The sequence below is a fragment of the Falco rusticolus genome, chromosome 1 (genome assembly GCF_015220075.1).
Source record: "Falco rusticolus isolate bFalRus1 chromosome 1, bFalRus1.pri, whole genome shotgun sequence".
In the NCBI taxonomy this organism is placed as follows: Eukaryota; Metazoa; Chordata; class Aves; order Falconiformes; family Falconidae; genus Falco; species Falco rusticolus.
Genome location: NC_051187.1, coordinates 53,631,573 through 53,648,536, shown reverse-complemented (window position 1 = coordinate 53,648,536; position 16,964 = coordinate 53,631,573). Strand labels below are relative to the sequence as shown.

At 42.3% G+C, this 16,964-nt stretch overlaps 2 protein-coding genes across 4 annotated transcripts in view; one reads left to right on the top strand and one right to left on the bottom strand.

The window, feature by feature from the left end:
- Positions 1-11,837, top strand: part of HPGDS (hematopoietic prostaglandin D synthase) — a 30,244-nt gene extending 18,407 nt beyond the window's left edge. Inside the window, exons 3-6 of the mRNA XM_037379457.1 lie at positions 4,503-4,595; positions 7,161-7,270; positions 10,604-10,702; positions 11,378-11,837. Of these exons, the coding sequence (XP_037235354.1) occupies positions 4,503-4,595; positions 7,161-7,270; positions 10,604-10,702; positions 11,378-11,542 (467 nt within the window). The 3' untranslated portion in view covers positions 11,543-11,837. The remainder of the gene's footprint in view (positions 1-4,502; positions 4,596-7,160; positions 7,271-10,603; positions 10,703-11,377) is intronic.
- Positions 11,838-14,366: 2,529 nt separating this feature from the next.
- Positions 14,367-16,964, bottom strand: part of SMARCAD1 (SWI/SNF-related, matrix-associated actin-dependent regulator of chromatin, subfamily a, containing DEAD/H box 1) — a 45,681-nt gene continuing 43,083 nt past the window's right edge. For all 3 annotated transcript variants that reach the window (XM_037379429.1, XM_037379443.1, XM_037379437.1), the window contains exons 22-24: positions 16,059-16,241; positions 15,224-15,333; positions 14,367-14,911 (exon numbers count right to left, since the gene is read on the bottom strand). In XM_037379429.1, the coding sequence (XP_037235326.1) occupies positions 14,850-14,911; positions 15,224-15,333; positions 16,059-16,241 (355 nt within the window). In that variant the 3' untranslated portion in view covers positions 14,367-14,849. The remainder of the gene's footprint in view (positions 14,912-15,223; positions 15,334-16,058; positions 16,242-16,964) is intronic.

The following is a 16,964-nucleotide window of genomic DNA, read 5'->3' as shown; positions in this document are numbered from 1 at the left end:
CATATATTCTGTGCATGCCTGAGAAATGACGCTGTTTGTACAATGACAGCAACAGATTTTTCTAGTTTTCCTTCTTAAAAAATGTAATCGCTCAAGTGGGAGCCGGAAACTTTGCAAGACAACACTGTTTTGAAAAACATGGGAAGGACATTCACGTGGATACACAAGGGTATAAACTGACGTTAAGTATGAAGCAGCCCCCTAGCCGATCAAGGTTAAAGAAAAACTAGCAAAGTAGCACGCACATCCTTCCAGTCTGCACTGCTGTGGCTTAACTGTTCATTCAGGATGGCTCTCCAATGCAGATTGTTTCATCATATGCCTCCAAAACCCTCATTCTACCCAAATGAGATCCCTCTCACACTCCAGCTTCACATGCCACCTCTTTCACTTGTTCATCTAACATAGGAACCTGGCAGAAACCAACCTACACACTTAGCTCATCTGGAGTTGCACCAACCATGCCTTTCGCCAAACACACGTACAGTTTAGCAGATTTAATACAATGCTTATACACATGGCACATTTGGACACCCCCAGAGGTTCCTTGAACGTGCATCATCAACAAACAAAGCTAGGGCCAAAAGCACCACAGGAGGCTCAGAGCAAGCCACAGAAGCCCATATCCATGAGCCTAGGGGTAACGCCGCTTAGATTCACATACAAACAGATGGTTTTCTGTTGTAGGTTGGAGCCCCTGAGTAGATTGTCTGGCTGTGGTTTTCGCTGTGCTTCAAAGAATATGGGCTATGGGCAAGGTGTCTAGATGCCACACTGAGGTTATTTGTCAAACCCTGACCTCGCCTCCAGCAATAAAACTGCGCCCATCTAGCATGAAGGCTCTTTGCATTCATCCTTTGGATGAACTGTGTGACAAATTCACTCACCTCCTCTCCACTCTGAAAATGAAGTCTCCAGTTTTCACAGGGAACACATTCCCACCCACAACAACCAAACTTCTCTATACAATCAATCTCCTGGTTTTGCTATGAATTTATCAATATCAGAAATTGTTCTTTGAAGTTACAGGAGCAAGAAAGATAATTCACTGCAGGTTACTAAAAACTTTGGTCTTTTTACATGAATTTTGGAGAATAGTGTTTTTGAGATATTTGTTTTTCCCTATGTGTTTCCAGACTGAAAGTACAACTTTGTAAGTTATCATACCTTTTCCTCCAATACAAAGGAGATTTACTATAAATATTTTCTGCCTGTTGCTATTTTCTTCAGCTGTAAAGCAGCCTGGAAGTCTACCATACTTTCTGGTGTGCAAGAATAGCATGCCCCACACCAAAAAAGAAAACAGTTTTTTATGATGATCTGGCCAGCACAAGTGTGCTTTCTTCAAACCGCTCAGAACTACACTCATTTACAGCTTATTAACTCAATGCTCGACAAAACAGTCCATCAGCAAGAAAAAAAAAAATCCACATTTACATTCAAATCACAATTTTTTCCCCCTGTTCTTTATAAGAAAAAAAAAAAATCAAATGGCATTTTGAATATACAAGAAAGGAAGGAACATCTCCCATTTACCATCTGTTATGTTTTAAATAGTTCATTGTTTAGTAATGATGGCAATAGATACACTGCCTCTTAAGAAATAAACCCCAAACCTCATTATAAATCAAATGGATGATGCCTTTTGGATGTTTAAGGATTGCAGCACGATGTGCAATAAAATCCGCTCATTTATTAATTTTATACTTGCACTGTGAATCATGCAATTGCATGATTATTTCTATTGCACACAAAGCTGTATTTGTATACTTTTAATTGTAAAATCAGTTTCTTTTCCAGGAAAAAATAACCAGATCTTAATGAAAATAGTTCAGCACTGAGGAGGAAGCACAATGTAGGCACTACTGATGTTTTCAAGGCATGAATAGCGATACCCTTGAATTCTGTGAACTGCAAGAAAAAACAAAAGTGAATCCAGAAACAGCCAGATTCCTGAGAAGCAGAACACGAGTGATTACTACCGCTCTGCCACCCAGCTGCCTTTCACACCTTAATCTATGTTCCTCAGCTGTCAGAAAGATGCCTCCCTCCTTCTGCTGTAATCAAGGGTATCTTAAATAATGTGTCTACACAAACAGGCTTTCATTTTCCTTTGAGTGACTGACAAAGTGAAATGCCAGTGACAGCTGTTGCTTTTAGACTTTCGCCCGTATGTAAACACAGCAGAAAATGGACAGTTCAGTTTCTAGATGAAGCAATTTTTGTTGCCCAACCTGAGCAGCGATCATCTCATCCTGTTTTGACAGTTATTGCTACAGAGACCAGTTAGTCACACTGACCGAACCAAAAGGGCATCAGCCCAGCAGCACTCCCACTGAGGCCTCCCAGAAAGGCCAGTTCACTCCTCCACGGACAGCAATTATTGCTCCTGAGCTGGCCACGCTTCTGCTGTTACCTGTTGTCAGGCACTGGTGTGCAGCCTTGGGCAGGCTGGGGAGGATCTGGAGATGTTTGTAAGCTGCCCACCCTGGCATGCCCAGCAGTCACGCACACTCTCATCCCCTCGACTCTCACTTGCTCGAAAGATGCACTGATACTCTGCATAAGCAAATGTTATTTTCACAGCTCTGCGGCGTTGGAGGCAGTGATGCTCAGGGCACTCCACACCATTACTCCACAGCACAGAACCAAGGCTCCTCTCACTTGTACAACCAAAGACCTTTTCAGTTTAGCATTCAGAGATGCATCTTCTCCTCTCTGGATTCTCAATGAAGCAATACATGGACTTGCCTGGACCTTGCTGTTCTCTGGATAACATACAAAGTCTTCTGTGCAGAGTCTACTCTTGTTTCAGTAACAAGTAGCAGCGTTTGCTTTCTCCCTGGGGTACAGCAACAAATGATCTTTGAGTTCTCTTACTTCTGTGGGTCATCAGCATCAAAATTTATACCAGCTTGACAGGGTGCTGAACTTTGCAGGGTGGAGGATTGCAGGGGGGCGCAGGTATGAGTACAGTCTTCAGATGCAGAGAAAAAAATGCACAGAGGAGTCCTGGATGTTTTGTGCAACTGCCAAATTAATTTTGCAGATACAGATTTGGTATCCAAGATCCTGCACCTAATGTGATTCACATACTGCATGCTAAACCACAGAGCCGTGTGGCAGTGTTCATCACTGATGAAGCTGCCTTGATAAATAGGTCATGAATGCATGAGGCTTCATAAGAACTAAAGAAAATCTCATGGAATAGAAGTGTCATTTCAGCTGTCCCATACAGACAGTTCTCCAGGGTGTGAAAGCACTTTGCATGTTTCCAGTAATCAACATTCTCACTTTTCCACTACCATCTTCTTACATCGCAAGGCAGCCTTAAGATGGGCATACACCTGATTTACATAAAGTGTAATCCAGATGAAAATGGGGTACAGAGCAATTGGCTATGATCAGCACTTGCAGTCATGTACTTGGAATTTATGGAATAGCATGCTTTGAAATGCAAATATTTCAAGTACCTCTGGTGAACAGCAAAGGGTTCCCATGAGTGGATTCTCACCACCCTAAATGTGACAGCTTTTCCCAGTTTAAGCTTTGCTCCAAAGCTCCAGCCCCACTTGATATCACCCCAGCAGCTTCTCCAAAATGTCATAGAACAGTAGTCCAAGTTTTCGTGTACATTATGCTACTAAATTAGTAACTGAAACACTGATTTATCATCTCAAACTCTTACAGATATTCATGATGCCTTCTTAGTTTGTCTTCCCCGTACTTAAAATCTGGAGGCTTCTTGATGCCTTCTTAGTTTGTCTTCCCCGTACTTAAAATCTGGAGGCTTCTTCCCCATGACTGACTGAACTATTATTATTTTAATGCAAGCCATGTCAAGTAAATTTGAGTATCTTCGCATTTGCAGTTGAGTGCGAAAGTGTATTTGTCTCTTGGTGATGACTGTCAAGTGAAATGTCTCATAACAACGTAAGTTCTGAAATACAGATACTTCTCTGAGTCACTGCTTCGGAACTTAATCCAAGTGTACATGAAAAAGCACCTTCACAAGTCTTTACCCAATCTCTTGCTTCACACCCCAGCTGGATGCTGCACTACAAAATCTTCGGTAGTACTTTGCTTAACCTTGGCAGTCACTCTGCTGGGGAGGAAAAAGCAGGGAAAAGAAAGAAACCCTAGGATTCCACTGAAAAGTTTCCCTGCATAAAGAATTCACGATATGTAAGAGCACGTTCAGCCTTTACAGCACAAGGCTGAGAAATAGGAAGTGCAATACCTGATTTCTACTCTATAGTTGCCTTCTTGCAGAGCGATCTGGTTATCTCTCTAACCCTACCTTTTTTTAAAAAAATTATTTAATTTTTTTGTTCATGCGTTTGCCTACAGAAATACTGTGAAACTGTTATAACGGCACATACCCTCTGAGTGGTAAAAGTGCAACTATTACAGACTGCCACTGTTTAAGGGCTATGATTTAACTTTTGGCTGTATTTTTTTCTTCTTCTTTTTTTTTTTTTTTTCTTTCTTTCTCCTCCAAGCTATCCCATTTGGAAAAATCCCCATTTTGGAAGTAGACGGAGTTACCATTCACCAGAGTCTAGCGATAGCAAGATACCTTGCCAGAGAATCAGGTAACACATATTTGACTCTTTCTTTGCTCTGTTTTGCACCCATCTTTAATGCTCCACATTACATCCACAGCAAAAATAGAAGCAAACCAACAGCTTGGCAAGCCCACCAAGCAGAAGTCAACACCAGTGTGGCAGTACCGGTACTAGTATTTTCCCAGGCATAGTTAATAGTTATCAGCCTCTTGTTGCATCTGTAGCTTGTCTGCCAGTGCCAAGCGCTGACCACAGACATGCAGCGTACCAAATGGGATGCTATTAGAGGTGCCACTCATAGAGTGATGGTATAAAAAGCACTGAGGAGCACTGTATGGTGGCATGGCCCTCCTTACCATCATTTGGTGCCGATTTTGCTCATTGGGTTGGGGCTGCTGCGGCAATCCTGATGAGGTCTCAGGCTACGTGCCCTGCGGTTCCAACATCAGAAAGGAGAAACCAAGCAAGGCACACCTGCTAGAATGCAGTCTGACTGGGTTTAAAGTCAATCAAATGTCACATAGGAAGTAAAAAAAACCACAGACAAAAAAAGTTCAAATTAACCACCTGTAGCATGAAATGCTAGGGTGTTCAGAGCTGAAGTTGCATTACTGAGCTCCATACTATGGCTAAAGGAAAGCTCAGAAATAATCCCTGTTTACTGTGATTGCGTTTCTCCCCTGCACACATTACCTAGACTTGGGCCGGCTTCTCCAGCCAGCAACCTTTATTCACCTGCCGCTGCACAAGAAAGCACGTACCTGTGGCTTCCCCGAGGCTCTCGGGGCAGCTTCCCCAGGAGTTGAACTTTGAGCTGCCAGGCCAACCAGAGAGACGGCCAGGAAGAGGAGGTTTAGAGAAGCATTAGAGATTATCACAATCAGCAGACTGAGCACTCTGAAGCAGATTTAGGCACCAATTCAGAGCTGGCAGAGAGATTAGATCAGATGGTGACATCACTTGCATCCTTAAATACTTACATGCTATGGAAGTACTCGACCGGTTAGATAAAGTGCTATGAGACTTAGTAATGCAAGCAATCAAAGAGAGTAGTCAGGGCTTGCTTTAGGTCAGCAAACTGTCATTCAAAACCATCTGCAAAACTGGTCTAGCTGAAGGCAGGCGTGTTTATGGTGTACTGACATCAGGAAATTGAAAAGGGGACTAGGAAGAGGGTATTTTTTTTTTTCTCCACACTCTGAGCAGAGATGTAACCTGCATTTCAAAATACCTCACATTTTCTGAGGAAACCAGCAGAGGTGCAGTGTTATTCTTCAAGGCACTAGCACAACATATTCTCAAGCATGTCTGCAATACCGTGTTCCTGCCAGCTTCCTGCATCTTTGATACAATCTACTACTTGCAAGAGAAGAGAATGACGAGCATCCACCTGCTAATGAAAAACGCTGAGAAAAGCCTGCCTTCCACCCACGCTGCCTCCCTCCCCTCCCCTGTCAGGAGGCTGATCTGGAGCTGTGCTCCTTTTACGGTCTGAAGATCTGACTTCGGCATTCCCCCAACACCTTTTACATGGGCTTGCAACAGCCACAGAGGCTAGGGTTCTGGAGCACACTCAGACCATGCTGTTCTCCTTCCAGTGTTAGTCACACTGCCAGCTACAGCAGGAAAAAGCATATATGGAAGGAGAAAAAAGTCTTTTTGACTTCATAGCCAAAACTTCTTATGTCTGCCATTAAGTCTGTATTATGTGTCACTAATGCTTTAAAACTAAGAAATAGCATTTGTAGGTGCCCATCACCAACAACTCTTTACTGAAGGCTCAGACAACTTGATGCCAAAAAGGAGAGGCACACCTCTCACCTTCAAAAGCATAAAGTTTCAGTAAGGAAGATGACTTGGCAGAGGGAGAGCACACAGTTTACGGGAAACGCAAAGCTTCCAGGTGAGGCTTAAAAGTACAGAGGGGAAGATAAAAATGACCTGAACTTGCACAGAGGTGAAAGCATGAAACGAGAGTGAGAGGGGAAAAAAGCAGTAGCATTAAAAGAAGTGCAGGCAAGCCAAAGGGTAACAGAGAACTAAAGCAAATTTGTAAACAAGACAGGCTAAGGTGCCTAATTACAATGAAGTAATCAAAAGGAAGCAGGATGTCATGAGAAGGTCCTAAATGGGGCTGAATAGGCAGGATAGAGGGAAAGAGCAGTAGACTTTCACAGAAGCACTTTTGGAGATTGTGTTGACCCAAGTGTAAAGACCACGAGATTGAGACATTGAAAGCTGGGATGAGGAAAAATTAACAGAAAGGAATTGGTGCTGACCCTTACCGAATGTGGTGGGATGGTGTATGGCAGAGAGGATAAAGAAGCAGTAGTCAGGCTGTGGGCTCAGGTGATGGAAAGAACAACTGTACCTTAGACGGCTGTATGAGGCTGGAGGGGGGAAAAAAAAGCAAAGGCAGATGAGACTGAACCTGGATGCAAGGAGCCAACTGCACGTTGTTAGCATCCACAACAGCCGCAGAGATCGTATTTCAATGGAAGTGTTCACAAAGAACAGAGTTTACCTCTGGGGTATCAAAAATTCCTGCTGATGCTTGTCTCTAACCTCCCCTCATATGCTTGCTTCTCACAGGTCTGGCAGGTCAGACACCTGTGGAACAGGCGCTAGCTGATGCTATTGTGGACACCATAGATGACTTCATGACACTATTCCCTTGGGCTGAGAAAAACCAGGATGTGAGAGTAAGACAATCACTAATTTAAACAAAGATAACACATAAGCCAGGCATAACTCTGTACCTGAGCACCTTCTCTCAAGACAGTGCCATTTATCAAGCCCTGGGTCCATCAGCTCAGCAAAGCTGAGCTGGAGGAGTTCTGTGGTTCTTCCTCGAGGCTAATCCAGACAAGGCGGCCTGATTTTTCAGCTTTGGAGGAATTGAGGCCATCACGAGCTGCCCCTCACTAGTTCACCTTGAATCGAGGATGCCATACGTGCATACATCAAACTGCTCTTCAAAGGGGAAAGACAGGACACTCCCACCCAGCCAGCACTATGCAATAACTGTATCTTGTCACAGACTAAGCTCAAATCTTTCTCCTTCTGCTAACTCAACAAGATTAACAGCCCTGCCCATCTTCTTTTTGCACTTCTGCATCTTGATTTCTTTTTGGGTTTTAGTAAACATCAGTCTTCAATAAGATCAGCTGCCAGGGACAAATACTTTTCCATGACCAGAGCCACGTAAGAGAGCGGGTACTGCTGAGCAGGGGAGGTAGCACATCCCTCACTGTCACTGTGCTCTTCAGACCTCTGCGACCCCACGTTGGTCCTCCGCGTGCTTTTGCAAATACTGATGCCAGGCTAACACGCTGCCATGGCTACCTTAACGCACAGTCACAGCGAAGCCCTAGAGCATTTGGTTTGGGGTTTTTTTGTTTGCTTGGTGTTTTTGGGGGGTTTTTTGGGGGTTTGTTTTTTTTTGGGGGGGGGGGGGCGGGGGGGGGCGGGGGGCATTGGTCCAGTCCCTCTCACCAGAGCCTCAAATACAAGAACAGGCTGATGGATGAGTTAACTCCAGAGTTACAATGGCTCCACGCAGCTCTGACCCAAGCAGATGGCTCAGCCCTTTGAGGAAAGCGGTAGTATAACAACAGGTCTCACCATTAACTACCAGTGCAGCCACCTTCCATTTAATCCAAGGTAACTTTTCAGATCCGCTATAGGAACCACCCAAAAGCAATAATAAATAATGAAATTGTATGAAAGCACTCTAAAAGCTTGCAAAGGAAAACCTGAAAGTGTATTTGGAGGTTTTCGTATTGAAAAATGTGAATTACTTCATTTCCTAGTGATTTACTGAAGTTTCCTCATTTGGGGAGGGGAGTTTGACTCATGATTTTTAATCATTTCGGAACAGCCACGCTATTGCTAATGTATTAGCACAGAAGCAGCCCTATTGCCACAGCACTGCTACTCCCTTACAGGAAAACTCCTGTAATGCCTGCATGTGTCCCGGCTCATACTCAAGCACTTCTCCAAAATAAGGACCCAGATCATGCTACCAGTGATTAATTTAAAAGGAAAGAGTTTACATGAAAGCCTTGTATGCCTGCATGCATGCAAGGGAGCATTCTAGGGCCAAGGAAGATGGCAAAACTTACTTTCTGGGAATCTCTAACATTTTTCTCACTGTTAGCTGTTCTCCCTCTCCCCTCCCGGGTCCACTGCCACCACCTTGTGGTGGAAGCGGTGTCTCATGGTTTCAGAAGACCAGATTTAAGTAATTTACATGCAGTAAAGTCAGAAAAGTTCCCCAGCCCTGAGAAGTGCCTACAGGAACGCACACCTCAGAGAAAGACGAAAGGATATGCAATGCTATCTAGCCAGTAGCAAAGAGAAACCCAAGCAAAGTACAGGGAGCACAGGTGGCAGCTGCCCATGGAAGCTCCCTCTATGCCAGGCACAGACTCCCCTCACCCTACACCCCCCCCAAAAAAAAATAAAAATAGCTGGCCTTGCAACAGCTTTTTCAGGCATTGCTGGGGAGCTCCAGGGTTGAGACAAGCAGGTCATGCTGCTCCTGAAGGTGGATCCTGGTCATGTCCCCATCAGCTTCATGGATGACTACATATTTCTGTAGCTGGGGGAGTTCGCTATTGTCATGATCATAGAACAGTCTGGAGGTTTTTTTTGCAAGGCAGGCTGGGGAACTTACCTAAACAAAGGAAATGTTACAGCACAGTGTACAAATATAAAGTTTCTGGACTGAAAACTTCTGGCTGTTACTTGCAGTCACCACACAGTTACTAAGCTCTTTACAGAAAGCAAAAAATTATGACAGATCTTCAGACACGTTCTGCAGAAAGACTGGTTTGATTTCAGCCTGCATTTTGAGGGGCCATTTAGGCTGCTGCCTCTTCTAGAGTTATTTTTTTATTAACCTGAATTTCAAAGCTGTTGAAATCATTCCATTCCTGTATAGCAGTGCTTACTTAACCAAGCCTGAGTACGTTCCTCCAAAATCAGGCCAAGCACATTAAGTGCACAAACTGTGCCACATTAGTCAGACCAGATGATCACAACAGTCTGCAATCTCAAGTGCTTCCCCGCAGGTGAGAAAAGAAAACCAGAAACAGTTTCCCTGTCCAAAGGAAACACCTAACCATCTAAAAGCAGCCTTAAAACTTTCTGCTGTGGGGAACACCTAGTGGAGATATATACATACCCTCATACTTTATCGTTTTCACACAAATACTAACACGCATATGCTTCCATGTAGACTTCAGTCTTTTAGCCACCTAAAATCTCATTGCTGCAGAGACAAAAAAAAAAGCAGAATAATCTGCTAACACAAAAATTCAAAGATAAACACAGCAAAAGCCCAAACCCAGGTTCCACATTTCACACGAGAGGGGCTGATAAGGAAGGATAACTGAGCAGCACCTGACTGACAGCACGGAGAGCCTGAGCTAAAGGGATTTTGGAAGCCTGAGACCCTGTACACTAGAAAACGTAACATCCAAAAAAGTCCCAAAGAAATGACCATAAGACATTAGGAATGTTATTTTATAGATGGATTCTTTCTAAATCTATGGCAGGGCCCCCGTCTTGCCACAGCTGGGTGGCTGTTAGCACAGATAAACAAGCAGCATCACCCCCCACGCAGTGCCACAGCATCTCAGGTGTTCATTAAGGGAGCAACTAGCTTAAGTCACAGCTCACTGAGCCACAAATGTCGTGTTTTGGACATCTCACCCACTTCGTGGGTAATTATCTCAGCTTTCCTAAGTTCTATAGCGCCCCTTTGAATGCATCCAAATGACAGTTACCTCTGCATTTATCCGCTTATCTTAAATAATTGCTGATTGCTGTATAAATCCTGACTTGGATGTTAGTACACTCCTCCTTCCAAGAACTGAGAGCACTCCAAAGTTTGTATCGGATCAAACGATTCCACCGTCACCTTTTCCAGATTTCAGCTTTCTTTTTCACAAGTAAGAAAGCCCCAAAAGTTCAGTTTTGCTGACTACTTACGCATTGGTATGCATCTTTGTGTTTCAACCTTCCCTCAGAAAAAAGCATTTGATGATATCCTCACCAACAAAGCACCCGAGTTACTGAAAGATTTGGATACTTTCTTGGGGGATAAGAACTGGCTGGTAGGGAAGTCTGTAAGTATAATTTTTGTTTCTCCCATTCCAACCAGGCCGCAAGAAAAATAAAATCAGTGACTGTTGTTGAATTTCTGGACTTCACGCCAGCCCATGAAACAACTCCTCCCTGCTTTTTTAACTCTTTGTTCTTACCAATACAGTCGGTTGCTCAATTGCAAAGTGGAAATTGTTTTCCAACTATTAGAAGAGCAAGGCAAACCAGGATGAGGATTTGCGTTTTCTCTAAACCAGTTTAGAAGTATGTTGACTCCAAACATTACAAAATGCCTTTGTACTAGTCAATACAGATGGGAGTTTAGAACTCTGCTTATAACCACTGACCAATTTACAGGACAATATGAAAAACAACTCCATGAAAGTGTAATCCCCTTTTTTACCCAGAACTGTTTGGAAGCCATTAAAACACTTCTCTGCAGCACAGTTTCAGCAGAAAATATTGATATTATAATGCAATTAATATTCATAGAAAGGGCTTTATTTAACCAGTTTTTACTTAATTCAAGCCTTGCATTGCAACCTAATTACTAGCTCTGTAATTACAGCCTAAAAAAACCCATAAAACCATCTTACACAAACAGATCATGTTTCATTTCTGCAGTTTCCTGAAAATGTTAGCCCCCGCTTTTGAGATTACTGACTAAAATTTATTGCTTTCTCTCCCATTTCCACCAGGTAACATGGGCCGATTTCTACTGGGATGTGTGCAGTACTACACTTCTGTCCTGTAAACCTGACCTGGCAGACAACTACCCCAGGCTTTTGGCTCTCAGAGACAGAGTGCAAGCACTTCCAGCTATTGCAGCATGGATCCAGAAAAGACCAAAGACTATAATGTAGATCAGCTGTTCAGACTGGAAAAAACAAATGCATGTTTAGTTTTCAACATAAGCACCCTAAGTTATTAATTTTAGAATCATTTAAATTAATTTCAGATGGGTATGCTATACAAACTCAACATCTGCCATAGGAGAAAAACTAAAAATCTGATTTAGTAGGGTAGAGCCTGAAGGAGAGGTGTGGTTTCAGCCACATTTCCCCCCTCACAACTAATAAAGTGCTTGATCAACCTAATTAATGTTCTGTGGGCTCTCAAAAGGAGAAGAGATGAATAAAGCTTCCTGCAGAGATGTAATCTCAACAATACTTTGTTTATTGTAGACTTTCAGTCTGGAGAAAAAGTAGGCTAATTAACAGAGAGGATAAACATGTGGGAGTACTAAGGACACCACACAAGAAAAAGACCCACTTAGTCAACAAACTCAGGTTTCTCAAGCACTTTCTTTAGCCTCTTGAATCTTGTGCTAAGCATCCGAAGATCCTCCCCCACCCCAAAACAAAAAGAAAAAAACAGCACCAGTTCTCCATAAACACACCAGCTGCAGAAACACTCAGGAGCTCAGTATCTCTTCCAGTAAGCAGGAGACAAGTCGGGGGGGAGTGGCAGGGGTGGAAACCAGGTTTGGAACAAATGAATGAACAGTTTGTTCTTCCAGCACTGGAGAAAACAGGTAGGTGGAAATCCTGGCAATGCAACCAGTGTGTAGATGCAAGCAGTTTACATGAACTCAAGGGGAGACAAGTGCTTGCAAGACAACTCCACTGTGTGGCATAAGCAGCTAAACCACAACAAATGGGCAGTCCTCTGGGCTGAAAACGGACACTATTGGGAGCGTATTTCCCTTCACACTTGCTTTTCCCTCCCACCAGAAATATTATCTCATTGAATCATTAGTAATGCCAAACAACCGCTAACAGTTCAGCAACAAACCAGGCTCTGGCAGAACAGCAAGGAAGATCCAATCTTTTGCTCATTCCAGTACGGTATCTCCACCTGCTTTGTAATTCCTCAAATGCTTCGTTATAGCTCTTTGCAGACTTTTCCTTCTTCAGCTCCCACTCCCTCCCTTCCCCACCAGTCTTCAAATAGCTGTAGGGTTTTTTTCCCCCCCTGTACATCCTTCCCCACCAGTCACACAGAATGACAGAATGGTTGAAGTTGAAGGGATCTCTGGAGGTCATCTGGTCCAAACCCCCTGCTCAAGTGGGGCCACCTAGAGCCAGCTGTTCAGGATTGTGTCCAGACAGCTTCTGAACATCTCCAAGGATGGCGACTCTACAAACTCTTAAGACCCCCAATTAAAGAAGGCAGAAACAGTTCCAATAAACAAACAAACAAGGCAGAAACATATGAGCTTCATAGCGCTTGACAGATACTGACCCCAGGGGGTCTATGATGTTTAATATTGCTGATGTATGATTGTTCAAGAAGTAACCACTGCTCTGCTAGAATACTTTAACTGATTACATGCACATACCAAACCCAACCACCATACAAAAACACCCTACAGGGCAGGCATTTTGTTTCATTTCATATCTGAAGCAAACAGGTGATAATGTGCTAATGTAATGGGGGTAAGAGTTGGGTCAGGATCATGCTCAACAGAAACAGACAACCTAATTAACTGTAGCATTAAACACTTGTGGTTGTGTGTTAAATCCCACTATTTAGTCTCACAAAACATGTGGAATTAAAGCAGCACAGCAGACAAACGGATTCTTGCCTTTTTCCCATTCCATGTAATACTATATTCCTTCACCCTATTTCAGCTGTGCATTTTGGAACATGCAGCACAGCCATGGAAAATTTCCAGTAAAAGGCAAGTAAAGTTTAGTTCATGCTTTGAAAAAATTTAAAAGATTTTATTTTCCATCCATTTCATACTTGCAGAAATCACATACAGTTGGAAAAAACACCCACAACCATAACCAAACCAAAACACACCAGATGTCCTCAGATACTGCTAGTCATTAGTCAGTGAAGTGATCTGTGAGTTGGACAAGGTGAAACACTGGGCAACCACGGACTCCAGATCCCCTTCCCTGCTCTTCACATAAAAGTGTTTAAGTTCCTTCAAAAGAGGCAAGAAGACTCTTCTGACTGTAATAACCACAAACAGAAAAGTGGTAGCTATCTGTCAGCCCCATATTAAAAGGCAAGAGTGAATTCTAGGATGCAGTCCTCAGATTCAGCCTGGTACAAATTTGATGAGCTCTGCACAGAGCATACAGCAGCCAAAGTTGTAACAGAAGGCAGGGGCAGTAAGGATTTCCCCATATTTCGCCTTTCCCCAGCTTCTAAAAGAGTGCCAATCTGAACCTTAACCACTCTGAGTTCAAAAGACCAAATTCCAGTCTTTTCCTCGATCCAAGTAAATGGACATCTCCCTCTCCTACCTCCTCAAATCACATCCTGGCCAGCAGATTATAAACTTCAGGTGGAGGCGTACCTCATCATTGATACCACTGAAGCTCTTCATTTCACTGAGATGAATTCAAACTTAACAAACTTCAAGAAAAGAGTAAGACATAAGCTTTGAGGTTAGGGCACTTCATTGGCAGAGCACAAACCTGGTATCTATACTGAGGACCGAGAAAAAACTTGTGACCTGGATGGAAAGTTCTATTTGGCAGGAATCCTATTTTTATAATCAATACCCTAACACACCTGTGATTAGAGCATAATGAAATATTAGTAATTAACTACTGCTGGATAAAGCCAAGTCAGTTCAAATGTAACATTTCAGCTAGTCTGGAAGTTGCCTGTTTGATTTATAACATGAAAGTTATGATCCAACCCCGCAATAACCACAAAATGAAAATATTTTGTTAATCTATGGAATTTTATTTGAACAAGTTGATACAAAACCAGTACAGTACATCAAATGAACCAAAACAAGCAGAAACAGACTTGAGCATTGTCAAATAAGGCACATAAAAATCTACACACAGAATCCAGTGAAACAGACAGTTTATATATATATAATTTGGAGGTAGAAATAATTACAAAAATACTGACAAATCTTAAGCAGTAGCAGGTTTGTTAAAACAGTTACTACTTAGGTCCCCATTTTGAAAAGCAATCTGTAAAATAATATCAGCATCGATGTTGGCACATTTGGGCCACTTATGTTTTAAGCATCAAAAGAATGCTATCAGTGTTAAAAATTTTCAATACCATGAGGAATACAATAAAGAAACTACAAAAAGTTATAAATGTTCATAAAACTCACGGTCATCAATAATGTAAGAGTCCTTGGGGTACAACATCACCTTTCTTCCTTGAATTAAACAACATATTTACATTTCAGAGACCTAATGAAGCTTTTAGTAGTGTGGCTATATCAGCTGGAATGGTTCCTTCTTCTCCTGAGGAATCAAACCAAGCATTAGTACAGCTCAAAATACTTCACAAACAGAAAAAAGCCTAGATCCCCAAAACTGTACAAAATCCCCTACTTGTAGGAGTCTGTCACTGATTTGGGGGTCAGAGTCAGAGGACACTTCGTGTCAAACTAAACAATAATCAGCACAAATAAACTAGAAAGATCTATTGAACATGAAAAAACCCCCAAAATAAGAAGGCTCGTTTGCATCAAGAACCTTGGGTTTTTTTGAGAATAATATATTGCAGCAACCTTATTTCACTTAAATGGCCATCATTATGTGCAAGAGACTTACCTGCATCTGCTGCAGTCATATCTTGTTCTAACTTCAGTTTCTGCTGGCTGATTTTGAGCATGGATTCTTCAATAGTCCCCTTACTGATTAGCTTTATGACTTTTACTTCCCTGAAAACCACAAAACAGGATAAATGCATTTTTATATTTTCTTTGGAGTCATGCAAAAGGGAAGGATACCATGCCTTTGCTCAACTAGCAGTGGTTTAAAACAAGGAGAACATGAACAAAAAGAGCAATAAAAAGCGCATCTAGTTTTTCTGTCTGAACCAGCCGTGCTCTGTACTGCCAGAAAACTTGTTTTCTCCTGCACTCCCAGCCACCACAAAGTCTGGACAGTCACAAAAATCTGTTAACAGAAACAGCCCAACTTCCTCCTCATCACAGACTAGAGTTGAAACATAAGTTACTAAACATACTCTGTTGCTCACATTAGCTTATTCTGACCGAGGACTCTAAAACAGTCCATGGTTTCACTGCTTATGATTAGGTAGCACTTCAGAGCTTTGAAGCCTCCTGAAGAGAACAAACAGCTTTGCCTAACAGTCCCAAAGACTTCAGAATTGCCTTGAAATAGTTCCTAGCACCAGAAATTTGAGAATTATAATTTCAGAGTTATGAAGAACCGGAAAAAAGAGGAGAAAGTAAGTAACATTTCTTCTGGCAGCAACATGTGGCGAGGCAATTACAATTACCTAGCACCCACACAACCCAGAGCTGGTTTACAGAAGTCTCTCCGTAAAATGGAATTTTACAATCATAGAATACTGTCCTTTTAGCCTCCTTTAAGAGCTTGCCTCCAAGAAAAAACAAGCATTGTAATGAAAAAGTCTTACCTCGTCTGACCTACTCTATGGCATCGGTCTTCTGCTTGCTTATCATTGTATGGGTTGCAATCAATGTCATGAAGAATAACAACATTCGCTGAGGTCAGATTAATTCCCAAGCCACCAGCTTTGGTTGACAGGAGGAATACAAATATACCCATATCTGTATTGAACTGATCTATTAGATGTATCCTGCAGAACACATGCAATCAGGCCTTAGACAAAACACCACACTGGCTCCAGAGTTGAATACAGAAGTTAGGACAATAATCTTCTAAAAGGGCATTTGCAAAGCAGTTCAAAAGTACAGATGTTATGCAGACAGAAAAAAAGGGTACTAACAGTCCTCAGCAGTGACCAGAGAAACATACTCAGAGTGGCAGATTGATAGCAAAGAAAAGAGGCTTGAAAAAAGATTTTGGACAATCATCAAATAAAACGAGCAAGTTGGAGAATGAGGGAAGACTGAAGAGCATGAAACAAATGGGAAGGGGGAGAGGAATGTAGTGTCATGATTATTTTCTGTACAGGCTTCAGCTGTAAGTGGAAATTAATACCACAGCAAGAATGACAGGTTTTTGAAACAAAGAAAAAGAGCACCTAAAAAAAATTTGAAGTAGTCATGAAACAGGAAACAGCAGAAAACCAGCACAGCTCTAATACAAGAAAAGCATAGCAACATTTTCAGCTGTGAAGGACAGAGTAAATGGTTTGTCCTAGAGTAACATAGGGGTTTATCTGCCTGTTGTAACAGAGATACACTGTACTTCTAAGGAATATCTACAGGTGAGCTTTCGTGATGCTGAGACACAAGCAAAACTAACACACCATGAACTGCTGAAGACTCAGGTTGTCTGTTTCAACGGCTAGGGCTATAATCCAACCATCTAAAACTCACCTTTCAGCCTCATCCTT